Below are 17,724 nucleotides of genomic sequence, written 5' to 3' on the forward strand. Positions count from 1 at the left end.
CAAATACCATTAAATACTTTCTCCCCAGCATCCAGTAGTTTAGTACAGAAACCAATTTGTAACACAAGACAAAAGACCAAGCAGATGTATAATTAAATGCACCGATTTATTTGTAAGTACATTACGTAAACATAACAGCAAGGCACATGGGCCACTGCATGCTGAACAGATGTAATGGCTTAAGAAATGCTGTGAATCCAGGGTTCATTGGCTACTGTACATACACAGGTTACTTTCCAATACAAGTCCGCACTGTACACAGTATCAAAAGTACAAATCTCTTTCGACAAGCATTACAAAAGAACAAGTCGTGAACAAGTCATTCTCTTCAGCCTCTGCAGAATGACTGCTGCAGAGCGGTGATTTAAGGATTACAGAGAAATAAAGAGCTCATATAGCACTTACATAGAAAAGTTCATTTGCCAGTTCAGTCAATATGACCGTATAGCCTTACTATCATTCCCAAAATAATTTATAAAATTTAATAATGTGGGATAATACACATTTTATAAACTAATTTTACATTGCACTGAGATTACCTGTAACTCTTCAAAGCCTTTCAACTTTTAACAATCACTGCCATTTACCATGGAGGTAGGAACTGTCATGTACTCATTACAAAACAGGAGGTGTCGCTTTACAAATCAGGACCTGTGAGTGAGAAGGAAACACCATTATGAGTTTTAATGGATCATGGATTTAAGAAATTCCTCAGCTGTAACTAGTATATTTTATTATGAGCAAATTTGTGTTGACAGGTCCTGATTTCTAAAACATTATCTCCAATATGCTGCTAAACTTCACTTTCACACCTGCTCTGGATTATCCAAAACAATGTACCCTGATTTGACTTAACATTGACCGTTCACTTGCCTGAAAAATACACTTCTGGCAATTTGAGGTATTTTCATTACTGCTGCACCACACATCCAATACCTCCACATGTTTCTCCTGAATGCTCATTAAAAGAAAATTTTTTTTTTTTTTTTTTTCTTTTAAAGGCCAGATTTGGAACAATTTAGGCACCCACAAATCAAACACGTTCAACAAATGAAGGTAAAAGAATTTCAGAATTCTGAAAGTGTCAAAAGAAACTCTTGTTCTTATGTATAGCCTAATTTCAGTAGGCTTTGCTTAGTAAGACAACTGTGCACCTGTAACTGATCTTACAGGATACTTGTTTTTAAGATAACTGATTACCATGAATGCAGAAGTACTGCTTTTAAATGAATATTGAACTATATTATGTTTTGTAATAAATGGCGACTAAAATTCTAGCTTCGTACTGCAAAAATAATTGCAACACAGTCAACATAAAAACTGAAACCTGAATCCCATTCAGGTAATAGTGTGTAGCATGAAATACTTCAGATTTAAGCAATTTAAATTTACCATTGGTTACAAAGGCAAAAATCCACCCCATCACTATTACATCCATTAATACCAGACCTAAAAACTAACAAAAGTTCCTGGATCTCCTGTCAGGGTGGATGGAATAAAAAAGGTAATAGAAAGAAAAAGCTTTAGCTGTACTATGAGTTCAGTTATGTCTGAAAGGCAAGATGAATATATTACCAACATGCAAAGTTAAATAAAAATAATTGAAATGTGAATATTAATTTGTCCTCTCATTTATGAAAATACTGTTTGATATTAAATGTCTCCTTGAATATACTGCATGGCCTCTGAATAATTTGAGAGAAATTTCAAAATGAAAAAGGCCCAAACACTGTACCACCTCCATGCATAACTTCAAGCCTCCCTTGTTACAGTCGCATGAAAACTCAAGACCTTACAGCAACTGAGAGGCCGCTCTTACTACAGAGGAGAGGCTGTTTGTGTCCGAGAGTGAGCGCTCAGTTTTGAGTTACAGTCCGTGGTCTTGTCACAGTGCAGACGTGCAGGCTCTTCTGCCTGTGAGGGCTCAGTTTCGTTTAGCTCTGGTGACAAATTATTTACCTCATCAGTCTCTGCTGATCTAACTGGCTGATTATCCTGCTCCATCCCTCTAACCTCTGCTGCCGCCTCCTTTGTCCCTTTTTCTTCAGGGTCTTTGACTTTGTGTACAATAAAAAGATGTCTGTTGAGAGACAGCACTGATGTGAAACACAGGCCACAGTGAAGGCACTGAGGAGTGTTTTCATCAGATTTATGCTGTGGTATATGCTGCTGGAACTGTGTACTGTCATCTGTGATGAAACCACACTTTGAACAGCGGTACTGAGTTTTCAGACGCTTCGCTGACGGAGCCTCGAGACTCCCAGCTCGGTCCTTCCCCTCCTTCTGTGTGCCAACAACAGGTCTTTCTGATACAAGTCCCTGCAAATCACAGAAGTCAACACACTTTAAAATGATCGTCCGTAAGATCTATAACATTTGTATTTATGCCTTTGTTCTTTGCGTTTGAAAAATAATAAATAAATAAATACCTTGCCCAAAGCCTTTTTCGACTCCTGGATTACAGTTTTCGGCATTTGGCCGAGATCAGGATTTTTGATTCCATGCATTAGACTGATGTGGTTCTTCAACATCATAGTCGTTGTACATATTGTCTTCCTATCCGTGCAATACCTCAAGTGTAAAAAAAAAATGAATGAATGGAAATTAGAGGACTGATGCTTAATTTTATGCACACTGACAACGCTGATTAGTTCATTTTAATTTTCAACATAACAATCTTACCAGCAAGTGTAATTTTTCTTTTTTCCGTCATGGTCGATGCGGATATGTCTTCTCACACTAGTTGCAGAGTTGAAAGACTGCTCACAATCTCGACATGGATACTTCTTCATTGACTGTTGGAATAAACAAAAGTCAAAAATAAAAAGGTACATTCATTTTAAAAAGTGTCACGAACAGTTATAAAAGTTTCTTCCAACCTTGTTTTACTTTTTTACCTGAGTTATGAGGTAATCATGAACATATAATGAGTTCATTATCGACACACAAGTAACCATTAAGGAAATTATTACTTTATTACCTAGGTAATTAAAAACATAACTAATCACTCCATTTTGAAAATTTCACAGGATTCATGTGAAATAACATTTCATTAAATATGCTACACTCAGCTACAATGGCTAGTTTAATCTGTATTACTGTGTCATCTAAAAGCAAAAATCTAGCACACAAAACTGAAGTATGTAAACATCGTGTCATACAGCTGAGAATTAGCGACAGAAATTCACAAAAGAATCATCAGCAGCTTGTCTCATGCCATGGTTGCCTTCAACCATTCAATCAACACCCACTTTGACCTCAGCTGCAGGACTCACTGTCGTCAGACCCAGCTGTCATCTGTCCTGTCATCACTGCACAAGCTGCGCTGCTGAAAGGACAGTGGCTGGCTAAAGTGTCTGAAGGAAGGATGATTACAAATACCAGCCAAACTACGGTTCCACTTGATGTTAACATATTCATGTTGATTACATGATGAGTATGTTGGAGGAAAATGGGGATTTAAAACTTATTTGCGCCACCAAGGTGGTTATGTTTTCACCCATGTCTGCTTGTTTATTTGTCAGCAGGATTACGCAAGAATTACTTAACCGATTTCACCAAACATGGTGCAGGGATGGGGCAAGGGCCAGAGAGAACCCATTATATTTTGACAAGGATCCAGTTAAAGGGGCTAAAAAAACAAATCAAAATATTTATGATATTAATATTATTATTATAATATTATATATTACCAATATTTTGATAATAAGACATTTTGGCAACCTGATAATATCGGGACACAATTATCAATATCAACACTGTACCGATTTTAAATTGAAAGCAATATATGTATTCTACAGATCATATAATTAAAATACTGTAGTTTCAATACTGGAAACTGGACAAAGTGTGAGAGTGAATCTGTAGTTTGCTACTAGTTAAAGTGCACAGTGTGGGTCTATGATATCGACTCAAAAAAAGATGTATTTGAGTGCACAGCACTTATATATCATATTATATGTATATTATATTATAATATTATTATTATACTATATTATATTATATTATATGTTTTGATTCAACACAAACACGTTCCATCATGAGGAATTTATGATGCCTTACCTTCCCGTGTTTGGTCTTCACATGAGAAACGTAGGAGTCTCTTTCAGGGAACCACTGGAGACACTCCCCGCACGTCCAGCCGGTGGGCTTGACACGAGGTCTGCTGTCCTGCTCAGCCTTTTTTCTTGGACTTTCTGAGTGTTTCACAGGACTGTGACTCTTCTGCTGTTGAACGGGATGAACATCCTGGTACAAGTCAGTCTTGTCAGATTGTCTACTGTTCTTCTCTGTCTCTGCCGTCAAGTTTCCTATGTGCACACCCTGCAAAACAGAAAATAAATGGCAAAAATCACACTTCAGGTTCGTTGGACTGGGTGACTTCCTCATTTAATATATTGATTTCTCTTTCACATGCAAGGCTTTTAATAATTAGACAAAGAAGTAACTGAGCTTTGCTTGGCAAATTCAGTAATGATCCCAAGGGCTCAGTTTAAAAGTCAGTTTTTTGCACAGTTTTAATCTACGTAATGTAATGTAAGTATGAAATAGGTAACCAACTACACGGATAAATGTTTCTCCTACAAGACAATTAAATTTAACCTACAAATACTTGCAAACAGATTACTTGCAGACATACACAAGATCTTCTAACCTTGAAGTGCTGCATTAACAGCTGCTTTTGTGGAAAGACCGAGTTGCATTCTGGACACTTGAATACACAGGTCACACGCTTGTTGGCATTCTCATGGAAATGCTGAAACAGTAACTGTTTCTTGTTGAAAATCATCTCACACGAACACTTAAAGATTAACCTGCAAAACAGAAGAGAACAGTTAAAATGCCCCATAAAACTGCAAAAAGAAATGTACAACTTTTAACAGTCAAGTCATGAGATGTGGACTCACTGAGGCGATGTTTTGATAGCATTGTGTTTATTTTTCAAATGAACTTCACAGCTGTCAGAGGTCTTTAAAGCAATTGGACAGATGGAGCACTTGTAAAAGACCTCACAGTGTTTCTCTTCAATGTGAGTCTTTTGTCCTTGAAGGGTCTTGAAAACCATATCACAGTGAAGACATCTGGAAAAAAATGAAACATAATGCCACTTTTTTTGTAACATTGCATTGTATGTCACTGAGATTTTTAAATGAAAGGCCTGCAGTTCATGCTTGGCTACTTACTTGTACCAAGCCTTGCGTGCATAGTGCAGACAGTTTTCCTTGACATGCTTCTGTATGTCTGCGGAGCGTCTCAGGGCACCACACTCAGGACAGCAGTAAGGGGACTTGTGTGCATGAGTGCGCTGGTGAGCTCGGAAGCTGCACTTGTTTGGTAGCAACATTGAGCACAATTTACACATCTGTGTTATAAAACAAAACAAGAGCATATTGTCAACTTTGGAAAATACATAAATACTTGTCACAAAGCCTTTAAAATGTAATTGAAACATGTACTCACTAGTCCTTCTACATCTTCTGATGGCCTCTGGTAATGGCCTGCAAGAGCTTTGTAGTCAGAGTACTGCTCGTTACACTCCAGGCATTGGAGTCGGTGGCGAATAACGCTGTCAGGATATAAGGGTAGAACAGGTTGGCTTTTACGGGAGGGTGATGGTGAGGTGTACTGGTCCGCTTTCACAGGTTCCGCACTCAGGGGTACAAACATTTGCTCCTCTGCTATGGGTTTCATATGGAGCTGTGTGCATTGCATCACCATACCGTTGTTCTTGTGCTCCCGGGCATGTGCCAACAAGGCACACTTGTTGAAGAACACCATCGTCTTTGCGCAGTGTGTACATCCTACTTCTATGTGAACACTCCTCCTGCTGTAATGATACGCTAGACTCCTCTCCAACCCAAAGGAGTCCCCACACTCGAGGCAGCAGTACCCACGTGGTGGAAGGTGGATATTGCTCTCTGGCGGGGGGTTCAGGTTGGGCACATATGTAGGCACAGGGTTGGCATTGGTCAACAGTCTGTTCAAGGTTCCTGCTGCAGTGTTAGGAATGGATGTGCGAGGATAAGGGTTGGCTGTTTTGACCTGATGCACCAATGGGACAGTGCTGTACACCGTAGAGGAGAGTGTGTGTTGGCTTTGTTGATGAGACGTTGACCGTGCAGCTACTGACGCAGCAACACTGTGAGGGACCAAGTTTAAACTAGCTAAGTGCATTGCTTTGGGAAGGAAGTTTGTGCTAGTTGTATGACCTGTTGTGGCTGACACTCTCTTTGGTTTCTGGCCCTGATGTGCGACAGATCTTTTGACAGGAACACTAGTATTATGAAATATTGCTGCAGACTGTGTTGTGCCTGACCTCCTGGAGTTTGCTTCTGATTTGTTGTATAATACTTTTGGTGAAGATGCACTAGCTGAGGTGCCTTTATTCTGTATTCCAACAATGCTATCAACAGTTGCACTTTGAGACTGATGAGGAGACATATTGCAGTAAGAGTCTTCACTAATCATACTCTGCGATGGAGAGGATTCATAAGTAGAATGAACTTCATCTGTTTCTGAATCAGGCAGCACACTGGTGACTGTGCGCTTGATCTGCCCAGATGTTGTTTTGATGGTCTTTATTCTGACCCTGGGTATAGCAGGAGGTGAACCTGATGCCAATGCAGGAGATGCTTTGCCACTACTATCACTGCAGATGCTTACAGGGCTATCAGAGGGTTTCAATAACCGTTTCACAGCTTCAAGTGGACTTCTGGGGCTCCGTGGGGATATGGGCACCTTGGGGCTAGCTTTCACACAGTCATTCTGAACTGCTGATGTCTCTCTGGGATTAGTCTGCTCACTGGGATCTTTTCTAGCATTTAGAGCCACCAAAGCCTCAAGGCAAGAGGATAATTTAGATGTCTGAGATTTGACATGTGGATAAGAGGTTGGAACATCCATTGAGGATCCTGAATCGTAGTTCGTCTCAATAAAGTTCTGGTTACCGCTTGGCGGCGGAAGTGCACTGTGTACTCTCTGTGTTGTATCAATTTCATTACTGACACAGATGTCTGAGGGCTTCTCACTTCTACTACTTTCTGTTCTGCTCCTTTGAGTGTTCTTGGGAATATCAGAGTTCTTTGGACAATCATCAAACATGCTGAGGTCCAAATTTTTTGGATTGTCTGGGACTGAAGGCTCCACCAAAACTGAAGCTTCAGGGAAACAGGGTCTCTCTTGTTTTGGATGCATTTCATCTCTACTACACTGAGTGTCTTCAGATTCAGGACTTGAGATCGGACTAAAATGAGAAAGTGACTGGGAAAATACTGGTGTTCCATCAGGTTTGTGCTGAATAGGTGCCTTTCCGAGAAACTCTCTTGAACTCTCCCCATTCAAGGCCGAGACAAATGATTTGGAGAAGCCAGAATTAGTTGTATCAACAGAGTCAATGGAAGTCTCTTGTCCCCTGAATCCATTTTGCAATGCTGATCCTGAGTGAAGCCTATCGCTAAAACCATCCAATGACTCCTGGCGACTTGTGTTTTTCACAATAACACTTACAACAGGAACATCTGATGTTGAGACAGCTTGGTTACTCAATAAGCTGTCATCAAGACATATCCCCGTGTGTTTCAGCTGACTCTCTGACTCCTCATGACTCCCCTGGATGGGCTCTTTTGCATCCAACCCTGTGGCATCTGGGATGTCAAAGGCAGCTAGAAGATCATCGAAATCTGGGGTTTTCATGTCACCCATGGCTGCGCAGTCTCATAAATCTATAGAAACACGTGCAAGGTTAGTTTTTAATGCACACAGTAGGCACTACAGGTAGAGCTTTAAATACCACTGGTGTTTTACAATCTGACAGATAACCGTTTGGCAGCTGGGTACCGTCCTCTATACTAACGTTAGCTGTGGCTAGCAAGTTAAACGTAGCAAAGGTTGGCTGGTTTTCGTCTATGCAGCTACTATTTTGTAGAGAAACATGCATTAACACACGTGACTTAACATTTAACACAGACTGTTGTGCTCACACAGTCACCAAATGTATCAACTACTTCATAGGCTGGACTACTGTCAGTTGTTTTGATGTTAGCGTAGCTAACACTGAAGATACAGTCAGTTAGCCGAGTGGCTACATAACGGAGCCAAGCCAGTAAGTTAGCAACCTAGCTTAGCAACATGTTAGCGCGCAAATAATTCACCCAAGCTAGTAACCTAAACTCGTCACGTATATCGATGCACAAGTTCGCTTACCATTTGATCCGGTTATGTTTAACAGATCTAGTAAATTAACTATGTAGTTAACAGTAGGCGCTGAGTGCTCGCCAGCTAGGTTTGGCTATTGCAGGGTTTCATGGTTTCATAGCTAGGCTACAAGCTAACTTCGTTTTCCTTTTCCTGTGGCTAAGTGATTCAACCCTCGGCGTTGTCTTACAGACGACAGGAGGTGCTATTGACCGCTTGAATAGGACCAGCTGCTGCAATGCACAAACGTTGGCATTGCTGTGTCAGGTGAGTAGTAAAAAGTATGAGGGTAATATTTGGGATAAGTATGTTAATACCATTCTTATACCAAAATCAAACTTTAAAGAGATGCACACCAGGGCCCTGAACTATTGCACACTGTTGTTGCTAACGTACAACACTCCCTGCTCATACCTTGTGTATGTAACTTTGCTATTGTGAATTTCCTAATGGGGTAGGCTACTTCTGAAATGTAGTCCCAAAAAAACTGGGTGAGTCACTAAAGAAAAAAGTGGCTAAAGCTGAAACACAACTATAATGCCACTCAATGGCTTCTTTCATTAGACACCCTTCCTGGTAAACGTCCTAAGTCCAAAGGAAATACAATGGTTAACATTCAAGCAATTTGTACACAGAAGTCAGTTACAACTCAAGGTGGTGAAACACACGTAAAGAAATACAGTAATATAGATAATAAATGTCTGCATGATCAAAATATATTTAAACTAAGATTTTGTTACCCTGAACAGTGAGATTTGGTTGATGTTCTTTGGACACACTGTTGTGTAAAGGTAAAGCTATCAGAAAAATACCAAAGCAGACATAATTACCAGTTGGATGTTAATCTTAACAGCAAAACAACCCATGTACTTTTTGTTATGCTCAGTGTCCATTGTGGCAGTTAATGCCTAAACAGAGTGTTTTGTTAATTTATAATCAGGATGTAAATAAGGGAAACCAGGCATCAGCTCTGCTGTTTGCTCTTGTTAGCAACCTGGATATGTTGTAAATCACAGGACATCACAGAGAAAGATAAGGTATTGTTTTACTGTTTGTTTTTAATATATGTACCTAGGACTACCTGGTATGCAGTATTGATACTGAGTGGATTTTCCTGGTGAAATAAAGCAAAGTGGAATTGAATGTAGATAGATTAACAATAGAACTGGTACAATATTTGCCATTATGTCCATTATGTGAAAGACCACAACTCACACTGTGATCCTGAACTGGAAGTAAACTCACCCCAGTTTCCCAGTGGTATTTACACTTTGTGGGTCATTTAAGGGCAACTTTCCTGCCACATGTTATAATTTCTGTCTGTGATTTAAGGAGAAATGTCTGAAGGGCAGGTTTAGCTTTTAGATTGTGTGGAAGATCCATGAGCTCAGGTGCCTCTGAATTGGGACAAAGTATGTGTATCAGTGTAGGAGCTGTGTTCTGATGTCCTGTAAGACATACTTGAGGGAGTAAAGGTTCAAATGTCTCCCTTCCCACTAGTCAGGCAGTACAGTAGTGACACCAATTCCTGTTAAGATTATAGAGGCACAGGCCTGGAGCACTTTGGTGTCAGATAAAAAAAGCTTCATTAAGTGTAAACTTAACAGAAGCAATGTAACAGGCTCTAACAGCTACATGGAGTATCAGTGACCATATGTAGCCTACATACAATTAGTGATTAAAGGGAACAATGAACACACTGAATGGTGAGATATTAAAAATTGAGTTACATAAATTTAATTTTTTTTTGTATTGTAAGCAGTACAGTCATTCGCTCAGCTATTACATTTCTCAAGTTATTACTGCCACATCTAAACTGTCTGTTCTGTTGGCAAATGAGTTGATGGTGTTCATTAGAAAAATGTCTTGACTTAGTGAACCAAGGCATTCAGTGTCATTAACCTCTGCTAATGAAGTTCAGGGTCTGCGAGGCTTTCTGACAACTTAGTGAACACAAATGTCTTGTGGTTTTAAAACAAGAATTAATGTTTATCACCTTCATCCAGACCGACTGAGCACACACTGAGTGTTATGAACTGTGGAATAACTGTATTTTTGAATCAGACATTTGTTTTTTGTGCGAGAGAAGATCAAATTTGAAACGCAGTAAGTGGAACATATAGCTGCTGTTATTTCCAATCATGAATTTTAACCCTGAAAAGTAATTGCACTGCTATAATTTAATAGACCACAAAATGGCCATAACTGATCCCAAGGCTATCTGATAGTACAGTGAGTACTTGATGTATTCATTCTTCAGAACATCATTCATTCGTCATTCAAAGAAACAAGGTTTTGTTCTAGAAATACAAGTTAATTTCACATTCCTGGCTTTGAGTAATGTGAGCTACACTTTCTGAAATTACAGAATAAGTGTGATTCAGTTTTGTGATTTAGTAACATTCATCATGTTGATTCACATCCTTGTGACAAATTTATTCTTGTTCTTTATAAATAGGAGACCTTGTATGACTTGCATGATGTGGAGCACAAGCTCAACAGATAAACTCATTCATGATCGAACCACCACATTCTTTAATGCCTTGTATTATCATGTATCAGCTTTTCAGGCTCTGAGTCATCTCCAATCGATTTACTGGTGAGGAAAAATTCCCATTTTATCATTTGGCAAATGATGAACCCGGCCAACATCACGTCCAGCAAGTGCAACTTCATAAATAAAAATCTGTTGCATAATGACACTGTCATGTACTCGTGAGAAAGATCAGAGCAGCACGTAACGTGACTCTCTGTTAATTAATGATAAGATTTTTCATAGAGGGCAGAGTATATTTTCCCGCTGTGTTTTTTACAGAATGGCACTTCACAGCCGGGTTTAGGACGACTCACAATGAGTAAGCCATTAGCCTTTCTTTTCCTTGAATTAAGCCATTTGTTTTGCAGTTGTGAACTAGTATTTTTGTTCACCACTCTTCACAAGATAAGCCTCCAGGACTCTGGATTTATTTTAAGTTTCTTTTATCTCAGAGTACACAGAGAGACTGCCTGTTACTTGTTTGGCATTTCTGCTTGTTCAAACTGAAGCTGCTTTCCTCAACGCTCCTGCACAGAAGTAAAACATTGTTCTGTTTTTCAGCCGAAATCGACGGAGTCCAGCTGAAAAATGTATGCCACACCAATGGAAATGGCGTGGTCAACCAGGGTTTTGAACTAGAGGTATGTGTCATCTTTCATTTTTAAAGAAAATGGCACAACATGATCATTTTTTAAAAAAAAGTAAAAATGTCTTTATTTTTGTAGGAGGACATCATTACTGATACTAACAGCATCAGAGGGCAGACTAAAGAGACTAAAAAGGGATTGGGATCATACCTAAGGTGTGTCAGTTCAAATATAAGTAATCACATTTTGTAAAACAAAAGTAGTATTTGTTTTATTGGGGGTGAAACACAGCAGGTGTACAGCATTATGCCTCTGAAATGTTGATATGATTTGTACAGTATGTAAATAGACATGTGTAAACGTAATATTATACATACAACGCAAAATCTGTGCACCTGTTTTCTGTGCTGCTGTAATCTCTGTGAGATTTATTTTCCTGTGTGTTGAGATTTGATTGTATTTAATGCAAAAAAAATTAACAATATTGGGGCAAATATCCATTACTTTAAAATGAATCTATAAAGTAATAAGAGAGACATTTTTTATTCACTCAACAGAAGGATATTTGAAACAGTATATGTTGTTCAGAATTGGACCTTCTAATTTTTGTTCTGGACTTCAGCCAAGTTACCAAGCCGATTAATGCCACTGAGGATTACATCAAGTCTCACTCAAAAATCTTCAAATGCATTGTGCTGGGAATACTTGGAGCAGGTAATGTTAAAAATCTGATCATTTGGGTTAAATTTTTACAGCACATAGCAGTTTGTTGAGGTTTTATGATATTTATCTAGAAGGCAATGACCAGGTAGGAGTAATCACGTGAATACTGACAATTATTTTTGACCAAGCACTGTTTTTTGTTCTTTAGGTTATGTGGCATTCTTCATTGCAGCCTGTGTATTGAATTTCGAGAGGGCCATCGTTCTTGTAGTCCTAACCAGTTTGGCTGTTGTTGCTAAATCATATGATCTTTTGAAAGAGTACAAAGGAGAAAGCATCAGTCGGTGTTTCAGACCGGCAGTCAGATGCTTTAAATCAAACCTGAAATGGATGAAATGGTGAGTGGACGTCATGTTTTCAGTTGCATTGTCCTCGGTGTGATGAAGATCTACTCACAATGGAGTCTGTTAATGAGTGAAGGTGTGTGTTTTTATTTTTTTCATTGTGTTTTACAGGGTTTTCATCTTAGCGGTTGTGGTCCTGCTCGTGGTGTGGCTCGTCTTGGACACGAGCCAGCAACCTGAGCGGCTTATATCGTTCGGGGGGGTGTGCATGTTCATCGTGCTTGTTTTCCTCTTCTCAGCACACAGGACAGCGGTGAGTTTTACACTGAGTCGACCAGTGACTCCACTCAAGGATGATTAATTACTGTGGTGACATCTGTTTCGAAACATGCCTTGGCCGTTATCGCTCAACTTATCTCTAGTCTGTTTTGCTGAGACTTTGGATATCACTTGGCCTTGTACCTCTATCATCTTAAGGTTTAACAGAGGTGCTTCCTACTGATAACACAAGACTTTATGGATTCTCCCCAATGCAATGATTCTCAAATGACTCTTTTTTAAAAAAAAATCTTTTCAGATATCATGGAGGCCTGTGTTTTGGGGTCTCGGGCTGCAGTTCTGTATTGGCCTTTTTGTTATAAGAACACAGCCTGGACTCATTGCTTTTGAATGGCTTGGAAAACAAGTGCAGGTATTACATTTGAATGTTTTCATTTTGTAAAGTAAATGATTAACTCTCTGTTTGTAAGAAGGTGTATAGAAAAGTTGTATCTTACTAGATTTTTTTAATTAGAAATTATCACTCTCCATTACCTTGTAGTTGTTCATTATAAATAACAATACTATTCATTTATATAGTACTATTAATAACATCCAAAAATATAATTTTTTTTCAGATGTATATGAAACACACCAGAATATAAACAAACAAAAAACCTGAATGAATAACAAGAGAATTATTTCTGTGAAATGCGTTATCCAGCATTTTTTTCCAGTCGCATCATATCCCGAAAACAGTCTTTACTTGTATGACACAGTGTTCCTTATCTAGTAGCTCATAATATTCTTTATCTGAGTAGATCGTACATGCTTATCTTTAGAGCTGCTTTATTAGACTATTCCCTCCTTATTCCTGCCTCAGCCAAGGGTTGAATCAGCAGAATGTGCACTCAGGGCCGTGGTTTGTTAATCACTTTTTAATGTGTGGTTCAGCCCACTGTCTCTAAGTTGCTGCTTGAGTTCCTATTGTAAAATGTAAATGATTAAGTAATTGCATCATAAATATAATAAATAATGGTGTGAGGGAATAAATAATCATTTGAAATTATATAATAACCCATCTTTCTTCTTTGTCTGTTAATTACAGATTTTCCTCGACTACACCAAAGAAGGGTCTTCATTTGTTTTTGGGGATCTAATTGCAGACATTTTTGCCTTTCAAGTAAGAGGATTTACACAATTATTAAGGACAATTTATTCTTCATGTAACCAAGATTACACATTATTTTATTTATTTATTATTAAATTGAATGTCTTTAACTCTAATTTTATGATTTCATCTTTAGGCTTTGCCCATTGTTGTGTTCTTTAGCAGTGTGATGTCAGTCCTTTACTTTTTGGGAATAATGCAGTGGCTCATATTGAAGGTAAGGCAAGACTAAAACATGTATGTCAGAATATCTTACATGTTCCTGTGTGTGTAGGTGTATATTGCTTACGCTTGCAGTGATATACTGTGACCACGAGCCATGTGTTTTTGTCCACACAGATCTCATGGGTAATGCAGATAACGATGGGAACCTCTCCCACAGAGACCTTGAGTGTAGCAGGCAATATATTTGTTGGGCAGGTAATCTGGGCAAGGCTTGATGTGTTTGCTGCACTATCTATGTCTTGCTTTGAAATTTCATGAATTTGAATGTCTGTGTTTTAGTTTTGTGATTGGGTCAGGGTGATCATTAATAACTGGAGTAAAAAAAAAAAAAAAAAACTACAGTTACTCTGCTTGTTTACCTTTACATTGTGTTTTTTGTGCATCAGACTGAAGCTCCGCTGCTGATCCGCCCCTATTTGAGGGACATGACCAAATCTGAGATCCATGCTGTTATGACTGGTGGATTTGCCACAATTGCAGGCAGTGTCATGGGGGCGTTCATCTCATTTGGGGTGAGATGAAGCTGTTTTTATACCTGCACATAATACATACGTACATATAACAATAATAATAGAATTATATTAATATTGCACATTTCATACAGAGAGATGCAATAGATTAGAATATAAGTTTAAGTATAAGTCATAAGCAAGGTGCACATTATGATATCTGTATAATATTAGCAGGTCTCCCCGATATGCATTTGGAGCAGTCTCCCTTTATTATGATAGTATGATAGAAGGAAACTGCTTCAGAGTCTGCGGCCACATAAACCAAACTAATGTAGCATCACTTTTGCAAATTGGTCAATGTGACAGTGACAGCACAGCTCAGGGATTTGTTAAGATCATAAACTGTGAGGCCAGTGCTGTTGTCTGGAGTGAGTAGGTGGACAGATTTGAAAACGATGAGAAACAGCTTGAAATTAATTCTATGGTCCGAGTCTGTGGAGAGATTTTAGTCCAAGGGTGATGTGTGCACTCAGTTTTACATTGGTGAGGATCGTGGGTGCAGTACTCTGAACCCAGAGGGGCTGTGAACAGTGTAACACAGTAATCAAGACAGTTGTAAACCAAATCATGAATGTGTATTTCACTGTTGCCCCATGAAGAAAATCTCTGTTTTGTCCGTGCTTAAATTATTGGTAGCATGTACATACAAAAAAGACCCAGGACTGAAGCGCCAAAGGAAAATGTTCTTCTTTCTAAACAGAACTCCCCACTGTAGTTTCACATTATCAGGTGAGACCTAAACCTGTCCAGAACTGTGCCAGAGAGCCCGACCCATGTTTCTTCAGTTGGAACCAGTAAAGTCTGGTACCTGAAGTTACATCAGTATTTTGCTCAATAGAAATTCATGTTACCATCATAAAGAGTGCTTGTCTTCAGAACAGGCTGAACCAAAACAGCTTTTAAGGTCAAGGGAAAGAAGCCAGTCTGTAGGGAGAGGGTAATAATGTGCAGTAGTTCTGCTGACAAGCAGTCAAAGACCACCTTAAGAAACTGCTGGGCACATGGTAAAGGGCACAATTATCAGAGTGACAACAGTTGTCTCTAACATGCTTGGTGTTATAGTCTATCTGATCGAGTGGTAGTTATTTTATTTCTGAAGAAAGCTGCAAAGACATTACATTTAGATCATGAGGATTAGTACCAACTTTAAAAAATATAAGATGGTTTAATAGTGTTTTAAAGCTGAAACAAAAAACACGATAAAAGTTTTATTATTTCAACAACAGTTAAATCTTCGCATCATGCAAATGTAAAATGCTGTTTCAATTGCTAGTCGTTGCAGTAACTCCATCACAGTGCCCTGATTTAAATGATGTGTCATTGTATTTTGCAGATTGATGCATCTTCCTTGATATCAGCCTCTGTGATGGCTGCTCCTTGTGCCTTGGCCATCTCCAAGCTGTCTTATCCAGAGACAGAGGAGAGTCCCTTCAAGTCAGAGAAGAACATTAAAATGGCTTGTGGGTGTGTGCCTCTTCGTTTCTTCTAAATCCTTTCATGATTTTCTTTTTTCTGCTTTTGTGATTTGGTAAAAGGACTTTTTTTTTTTTTTTTAAACTCCCTAGAGATGAACGGAACATCCTGGAGGCCGCTAGCAATGGAGCATCTGCTTCAATAGGTCTTGTTGCTAACATTGCAGCAAACTTGATAGCCTTTCTGGCCATCCTCGGGTTCATAAATCAAGCTTTGAGTTGGCTTGGAGGAATGGTGGGATATCCCGCAATCACATTTCAGGTACGATTTAGCAAAAGACTGATAACTTGATTGTAACATTTTGATAATGATGATAACTTTTTAGTGTTTTAGAATTGAATTAATTTATCTTGTGATAACTTCAAAATGTAATTAATAATCCCGACATTTATTTCCAAGTAAACTTTTGCCTGTCTGTGTTCATAGTTAATTTGCTCGTACGTGTTTATGCCCGTGGCCTTCATGATGGGGGTACCATATGATGAGAGTTTCACTGTGGCTGAACTAATTGGCACAAAGCTCTTCCTCAATGAGTTTGTTGCTTATGAGAAATTATCTGAACTGAAGGACAACAGAATGAATGGACTTGATGAAATCATTGGAGGTGAAAGACAATGGATATCTGTGAGTAAATGTCCTTACTTGGAGTTTGGATGTTGACAGTGTGGTTGGGCTACAAGTATAAATTTGTGAGCACTGCACAAAAGAAAACGTTAATGTTAATGTTTTGTTTTGCCTTGTTACAGGTCCGATCAGAAATAATCACCACTTATGCTCTTTGTGGGTTCGCCAACTTTAGCTCACTGGGTATTGTGATCGGTGGCCTATGTAAGTATTTTAACATCCTGTCACATGTTTGTCCTGCTACATGGTACTGTGTCAGTAATGCTTTTTGACACATAGTTTTTTCTTTTACCAAAGCCTCTATATGCCCATCAAGAAAAGGTGATATCTCGTCTATAGTGTTGAGAGCTATGATCACTGGGACTTGTGTATCTCTTGTCAACGCTTGCATTGCAGGTAAGAGCTTTCGAGTTTTTATTTCTCAAGCATTTGTTTTTAGTCCATCTGAGGAGCATCTGAGGAGCATCTTGCAGCGCGGTTTAACCGAGTAGCTCTAACTTTGTGTCTCAGGAATCCTCTTTGAGCCTCAATTGGACTGTGTGGGGCTGTTCAAAGAGTCTGCTTTCAATGCCACAGATATAAACGTTCAAACTTGCTGTCAGGACCTCTTTCAAAGGTACGCATTTACATTTTCAGTAAAAACATTGATTAACTGCAAAAAATTTGTGACACACAGGAATAAATTAGTTTTTTAATGTGTTTAAATTAATTCTTTTGCAGCACTGTAAACAATGGGACCATCTCATTTGAAGGCTCTTGGAGCAGCGTAGCAAATGCCACTATGTTTTTCTCTAAATGTTGCCAGTGTTGCGGTCTTTCTGAAGCGGCACTTTGTAATTAGAGGAGAAATATGCACATCAGTGTCTGTTTTTGTACTGTAGTCTCTCCATGTTTATATATTTGTGTCACAATTAATGTAAAAATGTAAAGCCTATATGCATATTGTTTCAAGCTGAATGTATCTTTCATGTATTATATTGTAAATTAATTCAGCCAAAGATTAAAAGGACACACCTTAAGCAATGTACCTCAGGAAATATTCAGGCATCAATGGTTTAAACAATGTAAATATTTCAAATAAAGTTGAGTGACTCAGTTATTTTTGTTATTGATAATTATACATGCAGGCAAGTATTAA

The 17,724-nt window shown here is 38.7% G+C and overlaps 2 protein-coding genes across 2 annotated transcripts; one reads left to right on the forward strand and one right to left on the reverse strand.

Moving 5' to 3' along the window:
• Positions 1-87: 87 nt before the first annotated feature.
• znf592 (zinc finger protein 592) lies at positions 88-8,360 on the reverse strand. The gene is made up of 9 exons (XM_023422465.2): positions 8,203-8,360; positions 5,461-7,721; positions 5,184-5,362; positions 4,908-5,081; positions 4,655-4,814; positions 4,063-4,323; positions 2,683-2,795; positions 2,430-2,571; positions 88-2,319 (listed from the first exon to the last, which is right to left on the reverse strand). The coding sequence occupies exons 2-9, from the start codon at positions 7,699-7,701 to the stop codon at positions 1,819-1,821; spliced, it is 3,771 nt and encodes a 1,256-aa protein (XP_023278233.1). The 5' UTR covers positions 7,702-7,721; positions 8,203-8,360; the 3' UTR covers positions 88-1,818.
• Positions 8,361-10,889: 2,529 nt separating this feature from the next.
• slc28a1 (solute carrier family 28 member 1) lies at positions 10,890-17,685 on the forward strand. The gene is made up of 18 exons (XM_023422467.2): positions 10,890-11,048; positions 11,291-11,370; positions 11,455-11,531; positions 11,939-12,030; positions 12,188-12,377; positions 12,495-12,636; positions 12,901-13,014; positions 13,690-13,764; positions 13,889-13,969; positions 14,092-14,172; positions 14,364-14,489; positions 15,823-15,953; positions 16,055-16,223; positions 16,389-16,586; positions 16,709-16,790; positions 16,884-16,982; positions 17,097-17,202; positions 17,307-17,685. The coding sequence occupies exons 1-18, from the start codon at positions 11,045-11,047 to the stop codon at positions 17,425-17,427; spliced, it is 1,968 nt and encodes a 655-aa protein (XP_023278235.1). The 5' UTR covers positions 10,890-11,044; the 3' UTR covers positions 17,428-17,685.
• The last annotated feature ends 39 nt before the right edge of the window (positions 17,686-17,724 follow it).

The sequence above is a fragment of the Seriola lalandi genome, unplaced genomic scaffold, assembly GCF_002814215.2.
Source record: "Seriola lalandi dorsalis isolate HSWRI2012SDOR001 ecotype SW California unplaced genomic scaffold, Sedor1 jcf7180002054682, whole genome shotgun sequence".
NCBI lineage: Eukaryota > Metazoa > Chordata > Actinopteri > Carangiformes > Carangidae > Seriola > Seriola lalandi.